Source organism: Heptranchias perlo, chromosome 14 (assembly GCF_035084215.1).
Source record: "Heptranchias perlo isolate sHepPer1 chromosome 14, sHepPer1.hap1, whole genome shotgun sequence".
In the NCBI taxonomy this organism is placed as follows: Eukaryota; Metazoa; Chordata; class Chondrichthyes; order Hexanchiformes; family Hexanchidae; genus Heptranchias; species Heptranchias perlo.
Window position 1 is genome coordinate 67,855,764 of NC_090338.1, and position 23,744 is coordinate 67,879,507.

At 44.6% G+C, this 23,744-nt stretch overlaps 1 protein-coding gene across 4 annotated transcripts in view; it reads right to left on the reverse strand.

The window, feature by feature from the left end:
• Nucleotides 1-23,744, reverse strand: part of ebf1a (EBF transcription factor 1a) — a 414,365-nt gene that overhangs the window by 64,403 nt on the left and 326,218 nt on the right. For all 4 annotated transcript variants that reach the window (XM_067996542.1, XM_067996543.1, XM_067996541.1 and 1 more), the window contains exon 11: nucleotides 6,755-6,843. In XM_067996542.1, the coding sequence (XP_067852643.1) occupies nucleotides 6,755-6,843 (89 nt within the window). The remainder of the gene's footprint in view (nucleotides 1-6,754; nucleotides 6,844-23,744) is intronic.

The following is a 23,744-nucleotide window of genomic DNA, read 5'->3' on the forward strand; positions in this document are numbered from 1 at the left end:
CAGTAATCCTATACCTGAGCCAGGCAGTTGCACAGTACTCCAGGGAACTGTTGATGCTTGACCGGCCAGTTACTAATGAAACCTGGAAGGGTAGACCTGTCCCAGGGGCTGGGCATTCTTCCCAGCATAACCTTAAAATTAGAGCTAGGCTGCTCAGGGGTGATGTCAGGAAGTGTTTCTTCACATAAAGGGCAGTAGAAATCTGGAACTTTCTTCCTCAAAAAGCTGTTGAGGCTAGGTTAATTGAAAAATTCAGAACTTAGATAGATAAATATAAGATAGTCACTAATAAATCCAATAAGGAATTCAGGAGAAACTTCTTTACCCAGAGAGTGATGAGAATGTGAAACTCGCTACCACGAGGAGTAGTTGAGACGAATAGTATAGACGCATTTAAGGGGAAGCCAGATAAACACATGAGAGAGAAAGGAGTAGAAGGATATGCTGATAGGGTTAGATGAATTAGGATGGGAGGAGCTCATGAGGAACATAAACACCAGCATGGACCAGTTAGGCCGAATGGCCTGTTTCTGTGCTGTACATTCTATGTAATTCTATATAATTCTATGTAGATAGACTTTTGTTGGGTAAGGGTATCAAGGGATAGGGAGCCAAAGCAGGTAAATGGAGTTGAGATGCAGATCAGCCATGATCTAATTGAATGACGGAACAGGCTCAAGGGGCTGAATGGCCTACTCCTGTTCCTATGTTCCTATGTTCCCAATCGGCTCTGGACAACCCTGCAAGCCAAAGCCCAAGTGGCTAAGGTGGCCCTAGGTGGTGAAATAGTGGTAAACATCTCAGTACCCTATGCTGGTACGTTCCATGGTTTTAGCTGGTTAAACTTCAGCTGTACATCCGCACTCGCTTGGACATCCCTGAAGCTCGGCTCTTTCAAAGCTTTACCTAAACTCTTTGGACTTCAGTCTAAGTGGGGTGTGTCCTGACAGGGTGAGATCGTGCACTCCGTACGGTCAAACAGAAACACTACCTGCGTGAATTGGTTTGAAGGTTGTTAAATAGGATGATATCAAACACCGGCTGATCAAAAAAACAAAATGAAATCAATCTTGCGGATCATGAGCGGTGCCAATGCCTCAGGGGCAAACTCTTCATCTCTGTGCCATGCAGACCTGGAAGGTAACAGGTTTGATCCCTAGTTCGTGTTGAGTCAGTTGATCTCAGTCAGGATTGGAGACTTTGGCCATACAATTGCCTGCACTGGACTTGAGTTAGAAAAAGCGTGCATGTCGGATGAGGACAAGATTTGGCTCGGTCATGACATCCTCATAGTTGAATAGCCTGGCATGGGTGCGCATGAATAATGGTCATGTAGATGAGGTAGGTACTGAAGGGTGGCTGGTGCCTATGGAACCTTACCCCAAGGATGAAGTCAACACTTCAGGAGAGGATAGGAATGGAGAAAAATTAAGAGGAACCCTGAGAGAAGCTTGGTGGGTCACGCTTCTTGTGTTGGGGAAGGGGTGAGGGGGGAGGAGATTATTGCCCAATAGCATCTGTAGCACTAAATGAAATCGAAAACTAACTCTCCTGGCATTTGATTTTAAATGGATAGACCATGTGTCCTAAAAGATGTCCACACAATAAACAGAGCATGGTAAGAACATTACCGGAAGTTTAGTGAGGCAAAGCTGCTCTTGCCCATAAGCCACAGGGAAAATTCCCAAGAAGAGAGAGCTCTAAAACTGTCCCTGATCTGCCCAGGTCATCCGAGTGAAATAGTGAGCCATGCAGTACGATATCGATCTGGCTGATGGAACCTGGGAAACAGCAGCTTTGGAAAGCAAACAGCAAGGGTGGAATGGTGAAGAAATTGAGATGAACGCTTATGGTGCAATGTGGAGCATTGCTTGATTATTTGCGGGAGGGAGGAAATCCAGAGAGACATTTTACAGAACCTTCAGAAAATTAAATGGGTAGAGCACCGTTCATGTTGGAGTAGATTGTAGATGGTCTATGGAAGGAGCAGTGTTGATGGACTGGACAGCTTTTTCCCATTCCTTGCTCTCTGATATTTTCTGGTGCAAGTTTAGATTTAGATTTAGTCAGAGGTTTCGATTTTTATATTTCTAGCACCAGTTACATAATGCTATACTCTCTCCCATGTTTTCCATCCCTGTGCTCTTTCCTTGGTTTCCCATCACTATCCCATCCCTGTCGCTCTCTCCCATGTTTCCCATCACTATCCCATCCCTGTGATTCTCTCCCATGTTTCCCATCACTATCCCATCCCTGTGATTCTCTCCCATGTTTCCCATCACTATCCCATCCCTGTGACTCTCTCCCATGTTTCCCATCGCTATCCCATCCCTGTGCTCTTTCCTTGGTTTCCCATCTCTATCCCGTCCCTGTGACTCTCTCCCATGTTTCCCATCACTATCCCATCCCTGTGATTCTCTCCCATGTTTCCCATCACTATCCCATCCCTGTGACTCTCTCCCATGTTTCCCATCGCTATCCCATCCCTGTGCTCTTTCCTTGGTTTCCCATCTCTATCCCGTCCCTGTGACTCTCTCCCATGTTTCCCATCACTATCCCATCCCTTTGCCATTTTGAATCACTTCGCAAACCGACATTAGCCGACTTGCTCCCGTTTATCAGACTTTGAATCTTTAATGGGATTTTTTTTTACAACACCGGTGTAAAATTCTTTGACAGGTGACATTAAGAAAAGGTCATGTATCACTATACACTACACAGGCTATGCAAATTGAATCAAAAATGTAGCAGCCAGATTAGCTGAGGTAAAAATTATAAGGTCACACAAAGTCAGTCAAGCTGGAAGTACTGAAAAGATGCTTGTAATTACTCTTTTTAGTCTATTAACTATTGTTGTTCTATCAGGACTCAGGGGTATATGAAAGCCATGGACATGAAGTACAAGATAAAGTAATGTGTATTTACTACTCCCAGAGGATCAATTTGCCTGGTATTTTGCAGCTCGGAGGAGCAAAACACACAAGCGCTGTTCGCCTTTCTCTCCACTGAATTTTGTCTTTTATCAAAGACTGCTCGGAAGACAGCCACGACACTGGGCACAATCTATCCGCACTGAACAGAGTCTCTCTGTGATACCCCTGCCATGTAGAGATCAAATCAGTGCCTTCTGACACAACATAGGAGAGCCCCTGTATCCTCTTGATAAAACCCAGGAGCACGCCGGGATCAAAGCCTCAGTTGCCAACCACTTTTTAAACAAGGAAAGCGCAATGCAAATCTGTCGATGGGATCTGAGGGAAATTTATCCAGCCCTGCCCCCGTACAGTCACTGCATGAACCACTTGACAAGTAAAGTATGTCTGTCAGCTTGATATGAACTGACCCCTTTTTTCTCTATCTATTCATCGCATTTGCTTCCTGTCAAACGAATACTGCTAACTTTAGCTTAGGTCATAATTCACTGGTAATTCATCGTGGGCACACCAGAGACCAGTTTTTTGGACAGAGGTGCAGCTCAGGCTTGCAACAGACCCTGATGTGTTTAAACCCAGATAATCAGAGGCCTTCCAGTTCATTGCTGGCAATCGGGTTAGTTTGTTTTTAAATTAAAATGTTTAAATGTTTATTTCCCCCGTGGCCCCTCACATACAGCAATGATTTTGATGGCGATTACATTATGCCATTTAAAAAAATATATATTTTCTCCCCACTTTCTCCTCTGGCCCGTGCATGTTTAATGATAGTGTGTATTCTAGCCCCCCTTACAAATACTCCAACCCATTACTGAGCGAGTGCTGCACTGTCAGAGATGCTGTCTTTTGAATTAGATGTTAAACTGAGGCCCCGACTGCTCTCTGAAGTGGAATTAAAAGATCCCATGGCACTATTTGGAAGAAGAGCAAGAAAGTTCTCCCCAGTGTCCTGGCTAATATATTTGCCTCCACCAAAATCATTAAAACAGATTATCTGGTCATTACCTCATTGCTATATGTGGGACCTTGCTGTATGCAAATCGGCTGCCACATTTCCTACATTACAACAGTAACTACAATTCAAAAGTACTTCATTGGCTGTAAAGCACCATGAGGTTGTGAAAGGAGCTTTATAAATGCAAGTTGTTTCTTTACTTTCTTCCAGTGCACCACAGACCCGATGGCTCGGAGGCAGCATGTAAAGGCCCTGAGGGTAACACTTTACTGGAATTTAGTGACTCTCTGTAACTGAGCAGCTGACATCAGGCATAGCTGTTCAGACCTAATGGGGGCAACTTTCAGCACCGCCAGGGTGGTAAGCTGGCAGAGCAGTTTGTATACTCATTGTAGAACACGCCCGAATTCCCTCCCATTTATATCAATGGAATAGGTGGGCAATCCACTCTGACAGATTACTGCCCAGGCGGTGATGGTGAAACTTAGCCCCAATGTCTCCTGTTGACATTTGCCATCCAGTTTTTATTGATTTCCTATAGCCAGGGCTAACCATTAGACAACATCACTGTGCTATGGTACCAACACTGGCCAATATTTACCAGTACTGGCCAATATTTATCCCTCAACCAACATCACTAAAGCAGATGATCTGGTCATTTCTCTCTTTGCTGTTTGTGGGACCTTGCTGTGTGCAAATTGGCTGCTGTGTTTCCCTACATTACAACAGTGACTACACTTCAAAAGTACTTCATTGGCTGTGAAGCTCTTTGAAACATCCTGAGGATGTGAAAGGTGCTATATAAATGCAAGTCTTTCTTTTTTTTCTTTCTTTCACTGCACTTGGCAGCTGTGCAGAGTGGCGAAGGTGCCCAATTGGATGTCCAATCACCATAAAAAAGGGTAGGTGTAGTAGTAATGCTCCGTCAATAGGTGTCACTAATATATTAAGTACCGCATCGTGTTCACTCAGCGCACTGAAGATATCTAGAGGTAAACTTCACCAAGTACAGTTTGAAGCAAATGCTTCCATGATCTAACAGTGGAAATGTGAAACTACAAGGAGTAGTTGAGGCGAATTGCACAGTTACATTTGAGGGGAAGCTAGATAAACACATGGGGAAGAAAGGACTATAAGGTGGCACAGATGGGGTTAGATAAAGAGGGGTGGGAGGAGGCTTGAATGGAGTATAAACACTGGCATAGACCAGTTGGGCCGAATTCTGTGCTGTAAATTCTATGTAATTCTATGGAACAACATTTTTTTTCCACCACTTTTAAGGGCTGCAGAATGATAAAAAATCTCTTTGCTGCTATCATATATTTCAACCAATTCCACATTACAAATTCCTAATGAACGTCCACCAATTTGCCCTGAAACATTAACCCGTCTTTCCTTTTTACAGATACTGACCGGTCTGCCGTGTGCTTCCATCATCTTCTATTTTCATTTGATAATACAGCAGTTGCAGCAGTGTCTTATACTAGTATTGATTACCCATGGAGAATACGTAATGAGCAAGTGTATATTTACATTTCATCAGCGAAGATAACCTCATAATTAAATCGGTATTCTAAAGTTTTTCTGTGCCCTCAGGAAGAATTCGGCACAACTTCTCACGGGAGATTAAATGAGAGGATTGTGCATGTTCTGTGTACTCGGTGGTCTGAACTCATTTTGTCCCTTTCTCTCCCTCCAGTTTTCCTCTGCTCCTCTCCTGACGATGTTGACCCATGCTGGAATATGACTCTACTGGTGCTAGCAAATCTCTGGTTCCTCATGTTTAAGTCTGGACAGTGAGTGCTGTCAGGCTATTTCATCATGAGGGGCTGAGCATGTGACATTTTGTAAGTCAACGATAAAGTCTCAATAACATGGGTTCACAAGGACATGAAACCTGCCTGTTAGAAAGCAGCGCAGCAGCTCTCCTGATGGCTCAGTTGCCACGGGCAGTGTTTAACTGCGCCAGACAGTGCCAGTCTGCGCTGAGTTAACTGAGCTGAGCCAGCGCAGCAGCCGGGGTTTGCAGAACTGGCCTCTGCATCCCTAGACTGGGAGAGGAGAGCGTGCCAAAGTCCCCACTCCTGACGGCTATCCAGCGACCCCCTGCCGGAAAGCACACACATGCAGATGTCAGACGAGTACAGTCCCGGGCTTGGCGCTGAAGCCTCCGTCTCCTGACAACTCACAATCTACGCTCACATCTGAAGCCTGGCCACTTGGGGGAAGTTGCTGGAGGGTAACTGATATCTATAGGACCGTTCTCCAGCAAGGAAGCACTGTCTGCAACCTAGGCCCCGTCTGCCCTCTCAGGTGGACGTATAAGATCCCACGGACACTATTTTGAAAAGGAGCAGGGGAGTTGTCCCTAGTGCCCTGGCCAATATTTATCCCTCGACCAACATCACTAAAAAAAACAGATTACCCGGTCATTATCACATTGTCGTTTTGTGGGACCTTGCTGGGCGCAAATTGGCTGCCACGTTTCCTACATTACAACAGTGGCTACACTTCAAAAAGTACTTATTTGCTTGTAAAGCGTTTTGGGACATTCTGAGGTCATGAAAGGCGCTATATAAATGCAAGTTCTTTCTTATCAGGAAAGGAGGAGGGGAGAAAACTGTTGACTGTGTGTTAATATACATCATGTGTTGGATGCTTTCAGTGAAGAGGAGAATATATCCTATCTTCAAAACAGATACAACACAAACATAGAGAGAAGCATTACCTGTCACATTTTGGATTGACAATATCATTTCTGATTGTTATGGTATTCCTGTTTATTGAAAGTAATGTGCCAAACCAGCCTTGTAATGTTATTGTATATAGAAGCAGTTCAATAGGAAAGGTTAAGTGTGTAACTGACCTTTGGCAATCGTTCTGGGTCACCTGGATGTCTGGGGATAACCTTCTGCAACCGTTGGAAGCCATAATCAATGGTGGGTTCGTTCAAAGCTGCAACAAGGAAGAAAAGTCAAGTTCAGTAAAGGGGAAAGAGCACCAGGGACAGTGTCGGGACTGAGGCATTGGTGCAACAGAGAAACAAAAAAGGAACTAGCCAAGGTTCCTGTTGCTGACTCCTGGCCTGTGATGCCCTCCGTGGTCAAATAGCCCATTGACACTCACTCACTGTTCAGGATCAGACATGAAAACTGGCCACATGGTTGAGGTACCGGGGGAGGCCGATATCCGTAGAATCGGACCCCGGGAAGAGTCAGCGCCTTCAAGAGAGCTGGGAAGAAAAAGGGGAGGCCAATTGTAGCGACCCCCACTGTTGCCATGGCTAAGGTCAGCTGATTGAGCACAGAAGAGAGTACTAAAAGGAACTGAGGGGGGTGGGGGGGAGCGATAGGACAATGAGGCACAACTACCAACAATATCTAATAGATGAAGAAGGCCATTGCTGTAACGCGCTCACACACACCTTGACCTCGATGTTATCGCTTGCGTTCCATACAGCTCTCCAACAAAGAAAGCATATGAATTATCCTCTTGCACCACCTTTACAATAATGCCCTTTTCATCTGGAGCCTCAAGGACAGTCAGTGTTAAGGAGAGCATTGGCCATATCTGTAGTCTATAATCATTTTGTTTAAGGCCTTACGTTTCTGTGGTCTTATAGTTTTTCCTTTTACCACTTGCCTTCTGAAGGTGGTGACTGAAGGCAAGGTACAGATCCAGAGGCGATGGCACCATTTAGTACATTGTCTGATTCACAACCCTTGATTTGTGAATCTAGGCAGTGAGGGTCGGCTGACTATTCCGGAAGGGGAGCCATGACAGAGGAGCCCGCTCCTGTCCTCACCTGACGCCCACGTACATGGCAGTCTACAACAGGGATTCCTGAACAGTGCTCAGGTGTTTTATTTTCCTTCTTAACCCAGGGTGCTGAGGCCAATTCAGCATCCCCATTACTGTACTGGCTAAATGCGCACAGGTCAGGAATTGAACCTGGGACGATCCTGGTCGGTATGCTCAGTACCACACCACACAATCCATTAAACCAGGGGGGGGTCTTAGATATGTTTTATTGTATTTTTTTTTTAAATTCTACCCATTAAGAGAACTAAGGCAGTCAGATAGTACCTGAATTGTGTAGCTGAATATGAGATTTCAAAACATTGTAACTAACACATTCTCTCCCCAAAGTTAGACAGTCTACTGATAATTCAAAGTTGTTTATTTGGTGCTAAAAAATGTGAATGATCCAATACTTTGAATTAAGCAGCGTAAATAACACAGCAAGATGGGAATTTGGTGCTTTAAAACGATGAATGATCAGAAAACCTGAATTAAGCAATTTTGAATCAATCCGAGGATCCGTTGAAACAACATGTTAAATACAGCGTAGTGGATAAAGATACTGCCTTCTACAGCATTAACTCAAACAGCAATGAAAGGTCCCAGGTTTGATTCCCAGTCGGAGCTGATTTAGCTGGGGCAGCAGTTTGAGAGCTAAGATCGGCCTCAGCATATCTGGACTTAGAGGGCTAAAACCAGCCGAGGTTGCTGCTCCTGATCCCCGAGCTCGTGACCCCATTGCTCGAAAGTGTACATGTGTGGGTGTTGGATGAGGATAGGATCGGGCTGAGCTATGTCTCCCCCCCCCCTCCCACGGTGGAATATCCTGCTGACGCTCACTATCTAGGCTCACACACGAGGAACGACCATTGGTGCAACACCCAGAGAACTGGACCCCAGTCCGCGCTTTATGGAGTCAAGGGGATAAAACTGGGGAGGGGTGGGGAAGATATATGAAGTAAAGTAAAGAACGCAAAGAATCTTCGATTGTTAGGAGACAATATCCATTTTCTTTTCTCAAATTGCAATTTAAACAAGAACACATTCATTTATATTTATATATATATATATAAAATTTAAATGTTCCACTCTTCACAAAGAAGTTATTGCTTTTTTAAAAAAATATAAAAATCTTCATTAAAAAAATGACTTGACAGCTGTGTTACATTTTCATCGTTCATCAGGAGGCTGCCAGCCACCCCCCCCCCCCTCCCCCCCCCACCACCACCACCGAAAAAGTGAAGCGGGGGGCTGCGGATCGAAGCAAAGGAAACTGCATGAAAGAGCTGTAATAAGTCTGGGATGACAGGGTGGTTAGAGGACATTTACATCTGAGCACCTTGAATTTAGTGCATAATTGCACCACTAAACCCCTTAACTTGTCATCCGCCAAAAAAAAATCCCAAATTGTTGTCAGTCAACCGCCATACGGCACTCACCCTGGCAAACCCCTGAGTGACAGGGCTTCAGTTCCGAGCGCTGAAAGTGACGCCTTATCAGAACACTCTATTCAAGAGTGGTAAGTGGCCGTAAACCCACTCAAATCAGCTTAATGATTAAGGTTTTGTTCAATGTCAGGAAAAAACAGCAATTTGAATATAAACATGTCTTCATGACATGTAAATCATTGGAGTTGAATATATATAGGGGGGGAAAAAAAGCAACATCTGATTCCCCCAGCCTCTTTAATCTTATTTTGATTTCTTTTAATCTCGCTGCTGCGGTGAGTTACCCGGGCCAGCCGACAGAAGGCACTTTTCAAGGCAAAACAAAGATTAAGACTTTGTTGACCGTCGCCTTCAGGTTTGGCTCGTGGACCGGTCGAAACTGCTTGGGAGCAGGCTATCTGGAAATTTCTAAAAATGTCAAGCGGGAAGTCCATTTGATTTTCTCCCCACTGTGTCATACGATGGGGAGACATTAGTTGTTGCGGTTAAATCTGTGATCAATTTTCGACAGAAGCAAAGCAAACGGGGAGTGCTGGAAATACACAGCACCTTAGGGTTACCAACCCTCCAGGATTGGTCTGGAGACTCCAGGAATTGCAGATTAATCTCCAGGACACTGCTGCGAGCAACTCAGGAGAAAAACCAAAGGAGCATTAAAAGAAATGTTATGTTGTTTTCATTTTCTTTGAGCACTTTCATTTATTAGTTGTAAAAATATTGGAGGTGGGAAAATTGGCTGTTTGGCTGACAGTCAAGAATCATCCAATGTGCCGAGAGAATGGTCATGGTGGGTGACCAATGGTAGGTGTGTGGGGGCGGAGTGGCTGGAGGCGAGAGGTCATGTGATGAAACCTCCAGGAATATGTCCAACCAGAGTTGGCAACTCTCAGCAGCTCCGTCAGTATTTATGCAAAGACCCCCGATACAAGCCGCTCAGGCTTAATGATGAAGGGATCCCCACCCCAAAGTCTTTTCCTGCGACCTGGGGGAATGTCGTGTGTTCTGTAACTGTCCCCGTCGTTCTCTGCCCGAGATCTTTATGATGAGGTTATTTCTCCCCCTGTGCAAAATTTTAATGGAGATCAGATTAAAGAGAGCGACAAGAATTTAAAATGGTGAGTTCCCAGCCGGGATGTCTGGGGAAATGCCTCTCTCTCTCTACTCCCCCCCCTTCCCATGGTAATTGACCCGGGGGTTGGGGAGGGGCGGCTTTTAATTCCTGTTCTCCCCCCACCCCCCAACAACACTAGTTGAAGAAGAGCACGGGAGTTCTCCCAGTGTCCCGGCCAATATTTATCCCTCAACCAACACCACTAAAAAAAACAGATTATCTGGTCATTATCTCATTGCTGTTTGTGGGATCTTGCTGTGCACAAATTGGCTGTCAAGTTTCCTACACTGTAACAGTGACTACCCTTCAAAAGAACTTCATTGGCTGTAAAGCGCTTTGGAACGCCCTGAGGTCGGGAAAGGCGCCGTATGAAAATTCAAGTCCTTTATTTTCCGCATTTTCTGTTGTTCCAGATTTTCAGCATTTGTAGTCTTTCTTTTTTTTTGTCAGATCTCAAGATCGCACCACCCACTTCTTCCCACCGGTTTGCGATTCGGACCCAAACGCAATAAAACCTGAAACCGAATGGGGGGCCGGTGGTTTGGTGAAACTTTCGGCCGACCGCGGAACAAACGGAATAAAGGGAGACTGGAGAATGGAGCATGAAAACGCAGTAGGTGTAATTCCTACTTCTCTGAAAGCGAGTGAAGATCACAGTCTTCTCCACATCATTCCCAAAGCACGTTATAACATAAGAGCTTCTTTTAACCCTCGGCTTAGTGGGGTCCTCATGGTTGGTGTCAATCCCAACGTAAGCTTGCTGGATTTGCTAAGTCTGACTCATAGGATAAAAGCAGCTTTAGGTGTGGCGTTACTGCTAGTTCGTGTGGGATCCAATAAGATCCTGGAAGACATGGGAGAGCAAGATGCTTGAAAAATTAACCCTTCCTCCTGCAAAATCCTGGTGGATCTGTATTTAAAGTCTATTGAACTTCAGTCTTGTATAATTGTCCCAGTTTGAAATAAAGTTAAAACTTGGATATGCAAAACGAACCATAACAATTTGAAAATACCTTTACTTCCCTGATGACTTGGCTGGTAAAGGGGTTGCTTCATGGGGAGCTGGGCCGAATGCACTGGGAAGCCGGCAGCTCTCTGCAGAGTTGGCAGATCTCTGCCGGCCGGTCGTCGGGGTGGTCCGATTGGCCTCTGTATCCTCACACTGAGGAGCAGAAAAGAAGCAGCAAGGGTTTCCCACTCCCGACCACTGTCCAGTGCCCCCTGCTGGAAAATGGCTGTGTATGCAAACTGGGTGAGGACTCTCAATCAGGCTCAGCTGTGATACCCCACACTCGTATACCTGGGCTCGCACATAAAGAATGGCCACCAGGGTGAAGTTGGAGAGGGCCGTGTGTCGTACCCAAACCCTGGCACAATTTTGCACAAGGAAAGGAGGAAAGGCAAACACAATTAATAATTACACCTTAAAAAGATGGCTGCTTCTAATCCAACAATTAGGTTCTTGTCATAAATAATCAGGCTCTTCTTGACTTTTCCAAGCCTTGGTAAGACAACCTTAGGCCGTGTCTTAGTGGTAGCAATCTCACCTCTGAGTCAGCAGGTTGTCGAGTCAAGTTCCACTCAGAGACGTGAGGACAAAATTTTACCATGTTGTCCATGAAGCACACTATGCACAATGGACATCTTTTTTTTAACCAATGTTCTTCTCTTTTCACGACTACTCTCCTGAAGATGGCGACTTAAGCTTCCAAGTTGCCCACCCAAGTAATCATTCTGCAGGTGTTAGCCTTGACAGTGAGTGTTGGTGGGGTACTTTACCTTAAGAGGGCTTTGTAGCTGTCAGTCTTGGCTCATTGGTAGCACTCTCACCTCTGACTCAGAAGGTTGTGGGTTCAAGTCCCATTCCCAGACTTGAACTCATAATCTAGGCTGACACTTCATTGCAGCACTGAGGGAGGTACTGTCTTTCGGATGAAATGTTAAATTGAGGCCCCATCTGCCCTCTCAGATGGGTGTAAAAGATCCCATAGCACTATTTTGAAGAACAGCAGGGGGAGTTCTCCTTGGTATCCTGGCCAATATTTATCCCTCAACCAACATCACTGAAACAGATTATCTGGTCATTATCACATTGCTGTTTGTGGGACCTTGTTGTGCACAAATTGGCTGCTGTGTTTCCTACATTACAACAGTGACTACACTTCAAAAGTGCCTGTAAGGCACTTTCGAACATCCTGAGGTCGTGAAAGGTACTATATAAATGCAAGTCCTTTCAAACCTTCACTTTAAACTCCATTTAGTTACCCCATTGCAATAGCAAAGCTGCTCTCTTTGCCCCAATAGCCCTCTGCTGCTTGGCCTTCTGCATGAGCCAATTTTTATAATTTCACAATAATGAATCCTTAACGTGTCAACGGTGCTTCAGTTCTTAATCAAAAGATTGTCTGATTTGACTTGGAGAGGAATTTGTTTTGTTGAGTTGTGCTGCCAAGAATGGCAGAATGATCGACACTTCATATAAGCAATTAAAATAACTTGTTTAAAAACTCCACCGATCTGGTAGCCTAGGGGCATTGAGCAGTACACAGCACTGCACTGCAAGATGTAATAAAGTGCTGCACTCGCGGAGCATCAGCCCTGTGACACACATTAATGTAATTCTTAAGAAAAACAAATACATGGTGGGGAGGGTTGCCGAGCCAGGGAATTGTTCAAGCCTTTTTTATTCTTGGGTAGTAGGTTCAGGGCTCGGTTGGGTCGAGCTGAAGGAATGCCCAGCAAAAACTCGAACCTCACATGTGGCAATGAGGCATTTTGCTACTTTTGGTTTTGATAAAAGTGCTCAGTGCAAAGGCAGGACAGTGGATATTTTAAGAGCGTACCATTCCAGCAACTGAATCTGCCCAGGGAATTCCTCTGATACAGCAATCTCAGAATTTGCTGGTAACCTCTTGATTCTCTTGTTTGCTCTTTGGTTGAGGTTTAAAGGGAACAGTAGGGCTCCAACTCTCACTGGACATATTCCTGGATGTTTGATCAGATGACATCTGATCGTGTGATATCTGGTCACGTGATGTCTGGTCACGTGACACTTGACAGCATTTTGCAAATGATAATGGCTGTGTCCCCTCTGGTTGAGTGTTTTTGCGTGAGCGGTTGGCGTGTGCGGTTGTCAGGTGCGGTTATCGTGTGCGGTTGTCGTGAGTGGTTGCTGTGTGCGGTTGTCACGTGCGGTTGTCGTGCAAGAAGTTCTGAGAACCAGAAGGCCGCCCATGAGCTAGCGAAGAAAATGCACAGGCGCGAAGCTCCAAAGTAATGAGGTACTGGGAAAGAACGATTTAGAGTGGTAGATTTGGAGATAAGGCTTGCTTTCCAGGGAGGATGCAAGCAAGAGCAAGAGCAGGTAGATATATCTGGAATCCAGAAAGAGCAAGAAAGTTGACACGGCAATAACGGTATTGATGCAATCGGAAAACAGGAAAGGATGCCATGGAGAATGGGAGGTCAGAGGTGACCGTTATGTTGGATCCAGTCTGGGAGTGTGTCAGGGGTGTTGGCACTGGTAGAGTCCAGAACTGTTGAGGGAATTGGAATTGTTTGGTATGGAAGGAGGGGTAGGGTGGGGGTGGGGGGAGAAAGGAGGCAGCTTCAGCAGCAGGTGATGAGCGAGAGGTGGTTTAAGGGTTTTGGACCACTTTGAGTTTATGTCTGGGGACATTAACTGGGCTAGGAAGGTGTTAGAAATAATCTCACTCCCTGGGTTTCAGATCATGAGACATGGAAAGAGCTTTTCCTCTGACTTTGGGGGGATGGGGTTTGGGGGTATTGGAATGCTTTTAAAAAGCTTTCAAATCAGCCGACAGATTTATGTCAGCCAAAGTATCATAAAAGTAAATACGGGAACCTACAAAGAACAGACATCCAGCTTCTTCAAATGGCTTTCTCCAGGAGAACCTGATGTCTCTCTTTCCTTCGCACGCTCTCTCTGTGAATTGACAGTGTGATTTGCACTGGCTACTGAGCACCTGTATAACTTAATTTCTGTCACTCCAGGGATTGCTGAGGTTTATTACCTGTGGTTTAGCTGAGCTGTATTTTACAAGGTTCGATTGTGGTTTATGCCAGTCCTACCCTTTCCAGACCAAGAGACACTGCCAATGTGATTAAATCCCTCTGCACAGGCACTGTAGAGTAACTGAAAATTCCACTTGTTTCCCCACCTACTGGCTATAGCCTAGTGACCTGGCACATACCGTGTAACCTGCTGTGCCATTCTTACTGGATCTCAAATTGGAAAGCTCTTTAGTTTTGTATCAAACAGGCAACACCACAATATTTAACAAAACTGTGCACACCTACAATTACGTACTTCCTCCCCACCCATTTTTTCTCCTCTGCCTCTCCTGAAGACACTGACTTCCGATGGAATGTGGCCTCATGGGTACTAGCAACTCAAAGGCACCCAAATGGTCATTCTTTGGACAGTGAGGGTAGGTAGGTTATTGGACCTGACTGGCTCGGGGCCCCGTGCAATTGCATGGTCCTAACACACCCCTGGCTGAGTTTGATATGGGTGGAAAAGCTTAGCCAGGTTTTCCTGCTCCTAACAAAGGAACATAAGAATTGCTAGACGAATAAAGACCAAGGTCCATCTAGTTTGCCTTCTACCATCCCGGTAGTTGCATGATACAACGATAATGGAATTGTTGACTAATCATTGCAATCAATCTCTAACAATTTGTCCACAACAGATCCAAAAATAACACAAGGAAAACGTCTGTGGTGGAGATCTTTGAGAACCATAGGTCCAAAGTCAACTTTTTCCTGCCAAGCATGCTACACTTACCACATGTCATGTCTCAAATTACTCATATACTGTATCCCAAAATGTTATTTTCTGAAAAAAATCGGTCTAATTTGCATTTGAATGAATCAACACTAACTGCTTCCATCATCTCCCTAGGGAGTCTGTTCCACAGATTGACCACTCGCTCACTGAAATATTGTTTCCGCTAATGTCTATCCAGTGGCCCCTGCTAGAAAGTGCCTGTGTGTGGACATAAGGGTAAAGACAGGATTGGGCTCGGGCTATGATGCCCTCCACTTTTGAGTAGCTTACTCACTGAGCAAACGGAGGAACATAGGAACAGGAGTGGGCCATTCAGCCCCTCGAGCCTGTTCCACCATTCAATTAGATCAGGCTGATCTGTGCCTTAACTCCATCTAACCGCTTTGGTTCCATAACCCTTAATACCCTCGCCTAATAAAAATGTATCAATCTCAGTTTTGAAATTTTCAATTGACCCCCAGCCTCAACAGCTTTTTGGGGGAGAGAGTTCCAGATTTCCACTCCCCTTTGCGTGAAGAAGTGCTTTCTGACATCACCCCTGAACTGCCTGGCTCCAATTTTAAGGTTATGCCCCCTTGTTCTGGACTCCCCCACCAGAGAAAATAGTTTCTCTCTATTTACCCTATCAACTCCTTTGATCATCTTAAATACCTCATTTAGATCACCCCTTAATTTTCTATACTCAAGGGAATACAAGCCTAGTCTATACAACCTGTCCTCATAATTTAACCCTTTTAGCCCCGGTATCATTCTGGTGTATCTGCGCTGCATCCCCTCCAAGGTCAATATAGCCTTCCTGAGATGCGGTGTCCAGAACTGAACGCAATACTGTAAACGGGGTCTAACCTGAGCTTTATATAACTGTAACGTGAAGGACAGCCACTTGGATGAGATTCCAGATCTAGGGCCCGTAGAGCCGTAATCCAATCTTTAGGGTAGTGGAAATATGGAGTTCTCTCTCCCAAGCGGCTGTTAATGCTGGGGGGCAATTGGAGCTTTCAAGACTAAGATGGCTAGATTTTTGTTAAGTAAGGGAATCAAGGAAGGTGGAGCTAAGGGGGTAAGTGAGGCTCAGGCGTAGATCAGCCATGATCTAATTGAATGGTGGAGTAGACTCAAGCGGCTGAATTCCTACTCCTGTTCCTATGTTCAGGAGACAAGGGAAGAATATTTGGAGAGGGGAGTTAAATTTTTTTTTAAAAGCAAGTTGGGTGTATATTGTGATGAGGTTGTCAATGCTGAAATATAGCTTGTGTTGGCTGATGAGAGAGACTTTTTGTTTGACAGGGTGCAATAATTTTTCATCCTTGATAGCTATACCATATCCTGAGCACAATATAAAACCACTAACAATTTGGCCGGGCCAGTGGCAGAGTCTGTCTCAGGATACAATAGTGACTTGTTAGCCTGACATTTGTTAATTCAATACATGTGATAATCTGGCACATTCTCTTAACATCTGCATTATTTCCAAACTAGAAAGAAACAGAATGCCTTTCTCTCCCTCACCCCCCCCACCTTTTTTTTGGCTGGTCCTCTTCAAAACTGCCAAAAAAACACAATCTTTCTAAACATGCATTATTATTAAGAGGTCCCACTGTTTCCGAGGGGAAATTTAAAAAAAATAATTTGGAAACTAGACCTTTTGCACATTTTTCTGTTGCTGGGGTGCAGTACAGAAGCGGGATCTGATTTACGTTACTTGGCTGTCACGTGCTGCAAATCATCCTACCTCAAGATTTTCTGTTGCATATGGTTTCATTTGACACAATGTGGAATTTATCCTGGCATGGGATGGTATAAAGGTTGCCAACTCTGGTTGGACATATTCCTGGAGGTGTTGTCACATGACCTGCCTCCAACCACCCACCCCCCACACTCCCGCCATTGGTTGCCCGACATGCCCGGACTCGCTGAGCACCGCCTTCCCACAGCCAATCAGAAAGCGAATAAACTCTTCATTACCCGATTGGATGATTCTTAATTTTTGGTCAAACAGCCATTTTTCCCATGTCTGATATTTTTATAACTAATAAACAAAAGTGTTCAAAGAAAATAAAAAGAACAAAGCTTTTAATGCCCTTATGATTTTTCTCCCTGGTTGCTCACTGCAGTGTCCTAGAGATTAATCTTTAATTCTTGGAGACTTCAGGGCAATCCTGGAGGGTTGCCAACCCTCGATGGTATTGACGGGGCTGGTCTGTTGTTGGGCCATAGCCTCCAATGAGTTGAGTTGTCCAGTTTAAAGAAGAGGGGTCCTTAACAGCCTAAGGCTCTATAAGTTCCTATCCTATGCCTGACCCAAAATTTACTTTTGTGAGGTTGTAGAATGCACTACTGGAGTCAGTGATTGAAACAGAGTCCATATTAACATTTAGGAACAGGTTAGATTGATAGAGGGGATAAAGGGATAAGGGAACAAGGATGGCAAACGGGAGTAGGACTACTGCTCAAAACACCAACACAATCATTGACTCCGGTAGTGTGTCCTACAACCTCACAACCCTCTGTGCAATTAGGTTTCTCCTACTCTCTGTCCTAAATCTCTTATGTTTAATCCTATATCTATGTTCCCTCATTCTGGACCCCTGAACCATTGGAATCAGTCTGTTTCTATCTACCCTGTCCCTTAATCTCCTCTGTTCAGGACAGATTTTTCAAGTCTTTGTATTTGCATTTCCTCCTTACAGGCAGCATCATAGTGAATCTGCGCTGTACCCTTTCTACTGCCTCAACACCCTTCCTATAGTGTGGAGCCAAAAAACTGCACACACTACTCCAATTGTGTTCTTGTATTTTTTATATTCTATACCCCTCGCCATATAACCCAATCTTCCAATGAACTGTTTTTATGGACTTATCCACTTGACATGCTGTTTTTAATGCCTTGTCAACCTGAACCCCCCAAAATCCTTCAGCACCTCCACGTCACCCAGCCTTCCCCCACTCAACGTTTAATTATTACCTTTTTTTAACCAAAATATACCACCTCACACTTACTGTGTGGAGAATTGCAGGCAGAAATTGGACCTCAAAGTCACTGCCAAAAATTACGTTGCTACCTCAGAGCTTGCTTGCTGTTTATGAAATCATCCGGTTGGTCTATTAATTCATAGTGGCATGCATACAATAATAGGATGAGAAGATTTAAGAATACATCCAAGCACACACGCACGCATGCACACACACCAACACACACACACACACAGGGACGTCCTGGATGTGGTAGTGGTATATAACAGTGGTACTCATGATCTAGTTACTAGCAGCTCTTCTCCCTTCACCTTTGACCCTCAACAGAGCTGCTCCCCTTGATACTTGTATCCAGGCCTCCCTTCATGACTTGTTCAGCTATAGGATGTTGCCAGAGCTGGGATTCAACACTGCTGCCTCTTCTTCTATTCTGTCCAATGCAAGTAAGCAAGGGATTGGTTTTTAGAAGGCAAGCCGTTCCATGAAGCAAGTGAAAGGGTTCTAGGTTCCTGGTTCCCCTCTCCTGAATGCACTGACTCTCTCATAAGGCTGCAGTTCCCATGTGGCAGTCACCCTTTGCCTTCTCAGGTGGAGGTAAAAGATCCTATGGCACTATTTCGAAGAAGAGCAAGGGAGTTCTCCTCAGTGTCCTGGCCAATATTTATCCCTCAACCAACATCACTAAAAAAAAAACAGTTTATCTGGTCATTTGCTGCAGCTATACAAAACCCTGGTTAGACCACACCTGGAGTACTGTGAGCAGTTCTGGGCACCGCACCTTCAGAAGGACATGTTGGCCTTGGAGGGAGTGCAGCGTAGGTTTACTAGAATGATACCCGGACTTCAAGGGTTAAGTTACAAGGCGAGATTACACAAATTGGGGTTGTATTCTCTAGAGTTTAGAAGGTTAAGGGGTGATCTGATCGAAGTTTATAAGATATTGAAGGGGGACAGATAGGGTGGATAGAGAGAAACTATTTCCGCTGGTTGGGGATTCGAGGAGTAGGGGGCACAGTCTAAAAATTAGAGCCAGACCTTTCAGGAGCGAGATTAGAAAACATTTCTACACACAAAGGGTGGTAGAAGTTTGGAACTCTCTTCCGCAAGCGGCAATTGATACTAGCTCAATTGCTAAATTTAAATCTGAGATAGATAGCTTTTTGGCAACCAAAGGTATTAAGGGATATGGGCCAAAGGCAGGTATATGGAGCTAGATCACAGATCAGCCATGATCTTATCAAATGGCGGAGCAGGCACGAGGGGCTGAATGGCCTACTCCTGTTCCTATGTTCCTATTTATCTCATTGCAGTTTGTGGGATCTTGCTGTGCGCAAATTGGCTGCCGTGTTTCCTACATTACAACAGTGACTACACTTCAAAAATACTTCATTGGCTGTAAAGTGCTTTGGGACGTCCTGAGGTTGTGAAAGGCGTTATATAAATGCAAGTCTTTCTTCCTTCTGGTACCTTGCTCGAATGGCCATTACTGATGCGTTTAGCTTTGTTAGTGTGTGCCATCAGGCTGTCCAACTTTAGAAGGCATCACAACTGAGTCCAATCCTGTCCTTGCAGCCACGTGGACATTTCCAGTAGGCATCGCCTTCAGAAGCAGGAAGACTGGCTGATTACTCCCTTCTCTAACTCGGGGTCAATTTCCACTACCGCTGATCTGACTGAAATAAACTAGCTCAGCACAGACCGGCGACTGAATCTAGTACCTCCCTTGTCCTTATAGCTCAGAGGTAGAAACTTTATCTCCGAGCCATTGGGACGGCTGGACCTACACTACAGGCCCTGCAGTTCTTCCTCTCATTTTAGGTGGGGAAATGTCTAACATCTGCTCTGCAAAGGCCCAAGGTGACACATTTCAAAAACAGGAGGACCTCGCCATGTGGGGAACTGTGTCTGTAAACTCACATACCACCACTCCATGGCACTGTGTTCCTAAGAGCAAGCCCTCGAGCAAACTCATTGTTTGAGAATGTGGCTTTCAATAAAAAAAAAAGTTGGTTAAAAGAAAAATGCTTTATAATAACAGCCAAATTAAGAGCACGCCGCATGACATCAGCGAATGCTCTAAAGCACTGAGTGCCCACAGAGAGAACTTATTAATACTATTTTTTTGTGGGCAAAAGTGCTGATGTTCAGAAGCACTTCTGAGATATAAGATGTGGTGGCAGTTGGTTAAGTTTTTAAAAAACCTTCATCCGGTGACACTGTGTCACAATCCGCTCTGAATCCAACCCCTCGGAGGTTCCAAAGTCAGGTCACTGGCTGAATATTTGTGGGTACCGGCAGCTTGACTCCACATTTCCACAACTGTTTCATCCCAATTGGCTTCCCTCAAAATATTTCTGTTGATATTTGCCAGACTGAAGCATGGGGGGAGGAGGGGGGGTGGGGGGAGCATGGGGGGAGGGGGGTATGAAGTATTTAACGAGCAGGGAAATGCACAACTCTCGAAACAAAAGACTATTGAGTTCCTCGTTCCGTGGGAAAGAAGAAGAATTTTTGTTATTTTTATTGTAAAAGTTCAAAGGATAACACTGCTAATTAAATTGAGTAAAACAACCCAATTTGATATTTCAACTTTTGGAGTCTTTTGCTTTGTTTCCTTGAATTAATTAGCGGTGTTGCTCCTTTGATCTCAAAGAACTGGTTTGTTCCATTGTGAAAGCTTGTATGTTCAATGCGCACATGCAAAGTGTTCATATCTCCCACCAGATGGCCTGGATAGTCATCATTGTCCTTGTGACATCTGTTTTCTATTGTTGATTGGATATGTGTACAGAGGAAATTGTTCGGTTTGTCTGGGAACCTTTACATCAAGAACAGAAGTGTTGGTTCTGACATGTAAAATGTATAAACAAAGAGCTTCACACAGTCTGGGGCTGCTTTTGAATGCAGTTATTGGGAGAGAAGGAAGTACTGCCTGAGGATGAACAATGATTCGAGTAGGATAGAATGAAAAGAGATTGAATTCACCACTCCAAAACAACAACTTGGTTACGTAACAGTAACTCCTGAACCCAATCAGAAGACATTCTTCCAAAGGGTAACTAACCCATTACAGATTTTCCTATTGTATGTATGTTTTTATGTACATTGTGCGTTTAGTATTGGCTCCTTTTTGTGCTTCATTCCACTATTTATTTGTAAATAAATATATTAATTGCCTTAATTACTAAAAGTGTGCTGCATTGTGAGGAGTACTACTGAGCCTTGCACACTAGCAAGGTCACACATTTGAGTCCTGGGATAAGACGAGGAGTTCCTGTTCCCTACCGCTGTCCAATGAATCCCGTTAGAAAGTGTGTGGGTGTAGGTGTTGGGTGAGGTCAAGATTAGGTTTGGCTATGATGTCTCTCATGGTCTGATGTCACGTCAACATTCATTGTCTAGTGTATGTCACTGCCACACAATAAAACTAGGTCTGGTGTAGGGCATCGGTGAGACCACATCTGGAATACCGTGTGCAGTTTTGGTCTCCTTATTTAAGAAAGGACATCATTGCTTTGGAGGCGGTTCAGAGAAGGTTCACGTGACTGATTCCTGGGATGAGGGGGTTATCTTATGAGGAAAGGTTGGACAAGTTGGGCCTGTATACATTGGAGTTTAGAAGAATGTGAGATGATCTTATTGAAACATATAAGATCTGAGGGGACTTGAAGAGGTAGATGCTGAGAGGATGTTTCCTCTTGTGGGAGAGACTAGAACTAGAACAGTTTAAAAATAAGGGGTCTCCCATTTAAGACGGAGATGAGGAGAAATTTTTTCTCTCAGAGGGTCGTGAGTCTGTGGAAGTCCCTTCCCTAGAGAGCGGTGGAGGCGGGGTCATTGAATATTTTTAAGGCTGAGTTAGATAGATTCCTGATTAACAAGGGAGTCAAAGGTTATAGTAAGTAGACGGGAAAGTAGGGTTGAGGTCACAATCAGATCAGCCATGATCTTATGAAATGGCAGAGCAGGCTCGAGGGGCTGAATGGCCTACTCCTGCTCTTAATTCATATGTTCGTATGTCAGGTAGGCAACTTTTTTTTAGTTGCTTTGTACGCTCACCAACTTCCCGTTGTTTTGATTCCACAGCAAATGACCCGCTCAGCAATCTGTCAATTTTTTTCTATACCCAATTGCAAGGCAGATGGGTGAGAACACTAAACCATACAGACAAGTAGGCCCCAGGTTCAATCCTTAGCTTGTACTCTTAGCTGATCTCACCTGGGGCAGCAGATGGTGTGCTGTAATTGGCCAAAACACAGGAAATGATCGGCTAGAATTCTCACTCCTGGATCGCTGTGCAGTAACCTCTGCACATGGTGAGGAAAGGGCTTGGCTGTAGTGTCCTTAATTCAATAACCTGCCATAATTCATTGTCTAGGCTCACAGATTAAAGAATGGGCACCTGGGGGAGGTATCAGAGGGCTTCGGGCATCCATGGAGCTGTACCAAGGTCAATGTCAATTTAAAAAAGGGGCGAAAACTGGAAGGAACAAAAGATTTATGAAAACAGGTCTGGATGCCCTGGCATCACCTCTACTCTGTGGGGCGCACCTAAGCTAGAATTGGTGCCTCCCCTCGATTCTATCATCGAGATTAGAAAATTGCCACGTGGGAAGCTGGGGCGTTTGGACCCTGTGATATTCCACTTCTTGCCAACACACTGGACCCTCCGCCACACACTGCAAGCGAATTTACATTAGTATATTGTTAGAACCAATCTAGTGCAAAATTGCTACTGTCGCTTTAAATTTAACATGCTTCACTTGGGAGTTTGTGTCTCAGTCATTCTCGGGCACATCCTCGTTTCGGAGGTCGTTGGATCCTCTGCCGCAAACAGACCCCTCCATCCTCCCGTGCTCGAGTCAGGGTTGTCTGCTCCCTTCACCCTAACGCAGAAGCAATTTATTTCCCAATTGGCCGTGCACTCGGTTAAGAAAAACAAGCTTGTTCCAGGATGAACCAGTCTCTCTCTCTCTCTCTCTCTCTCTCACCTGTGCGTTTAGGCTGAACGGAGGGCTCAGAAGTTTCACGTAGCTGCGAAGCCCAGGCTGAATCAGTATCAAATTGAACCAATTCGAAAAAAAATAAAATAAACGAATATGATTCAGTTTAGCTGCGTGTTCAAGGGAAGAGGCACGTTTTGGTAGAGCATCATTAGAGAGGTCGACCAGGGGTCGAAGTATCCTCCTGTGCAGCCAAGAGCAGGGGCGAAGAAGCACTTTATTACTTTTCCAATGAAAACATGCCCTGCACTATTATTTAACACAATCATTGTCTGCACTCTATTCAACGGTGACACTACCTGTAATAACTTCATCAAAAATTAGATATAAAAGGATAGCACAAGACCATGTGTTTCCATGCACTCACAGTCCAGTGAACATTGTGACAATATACTTATATCAGCTACCTCGCCTCTAAATGAGCCCAGCGCTGGTTTTGCTGGGGCAAGGCAGAAGATAAATGGCATTGATTTAAAGCATCTTGTTCCCCGCATGCTTGGATTTTCAAAGCACGCATTTTCCCTGTACCCTGCCTTGTAGCTCACTCGATTACATTCAAGGAACTGATCTCTCTTTTTCGGTGGAAAATGAAAAGGTCACACAATAAGACATGGTTTACTGGAACTCACACACTGCAGAGAAGCAGATCAGATAAACGCTGTCAGACAAAATGGGTCTGAAATTTCTACAACACAATTGCTGTACAATAA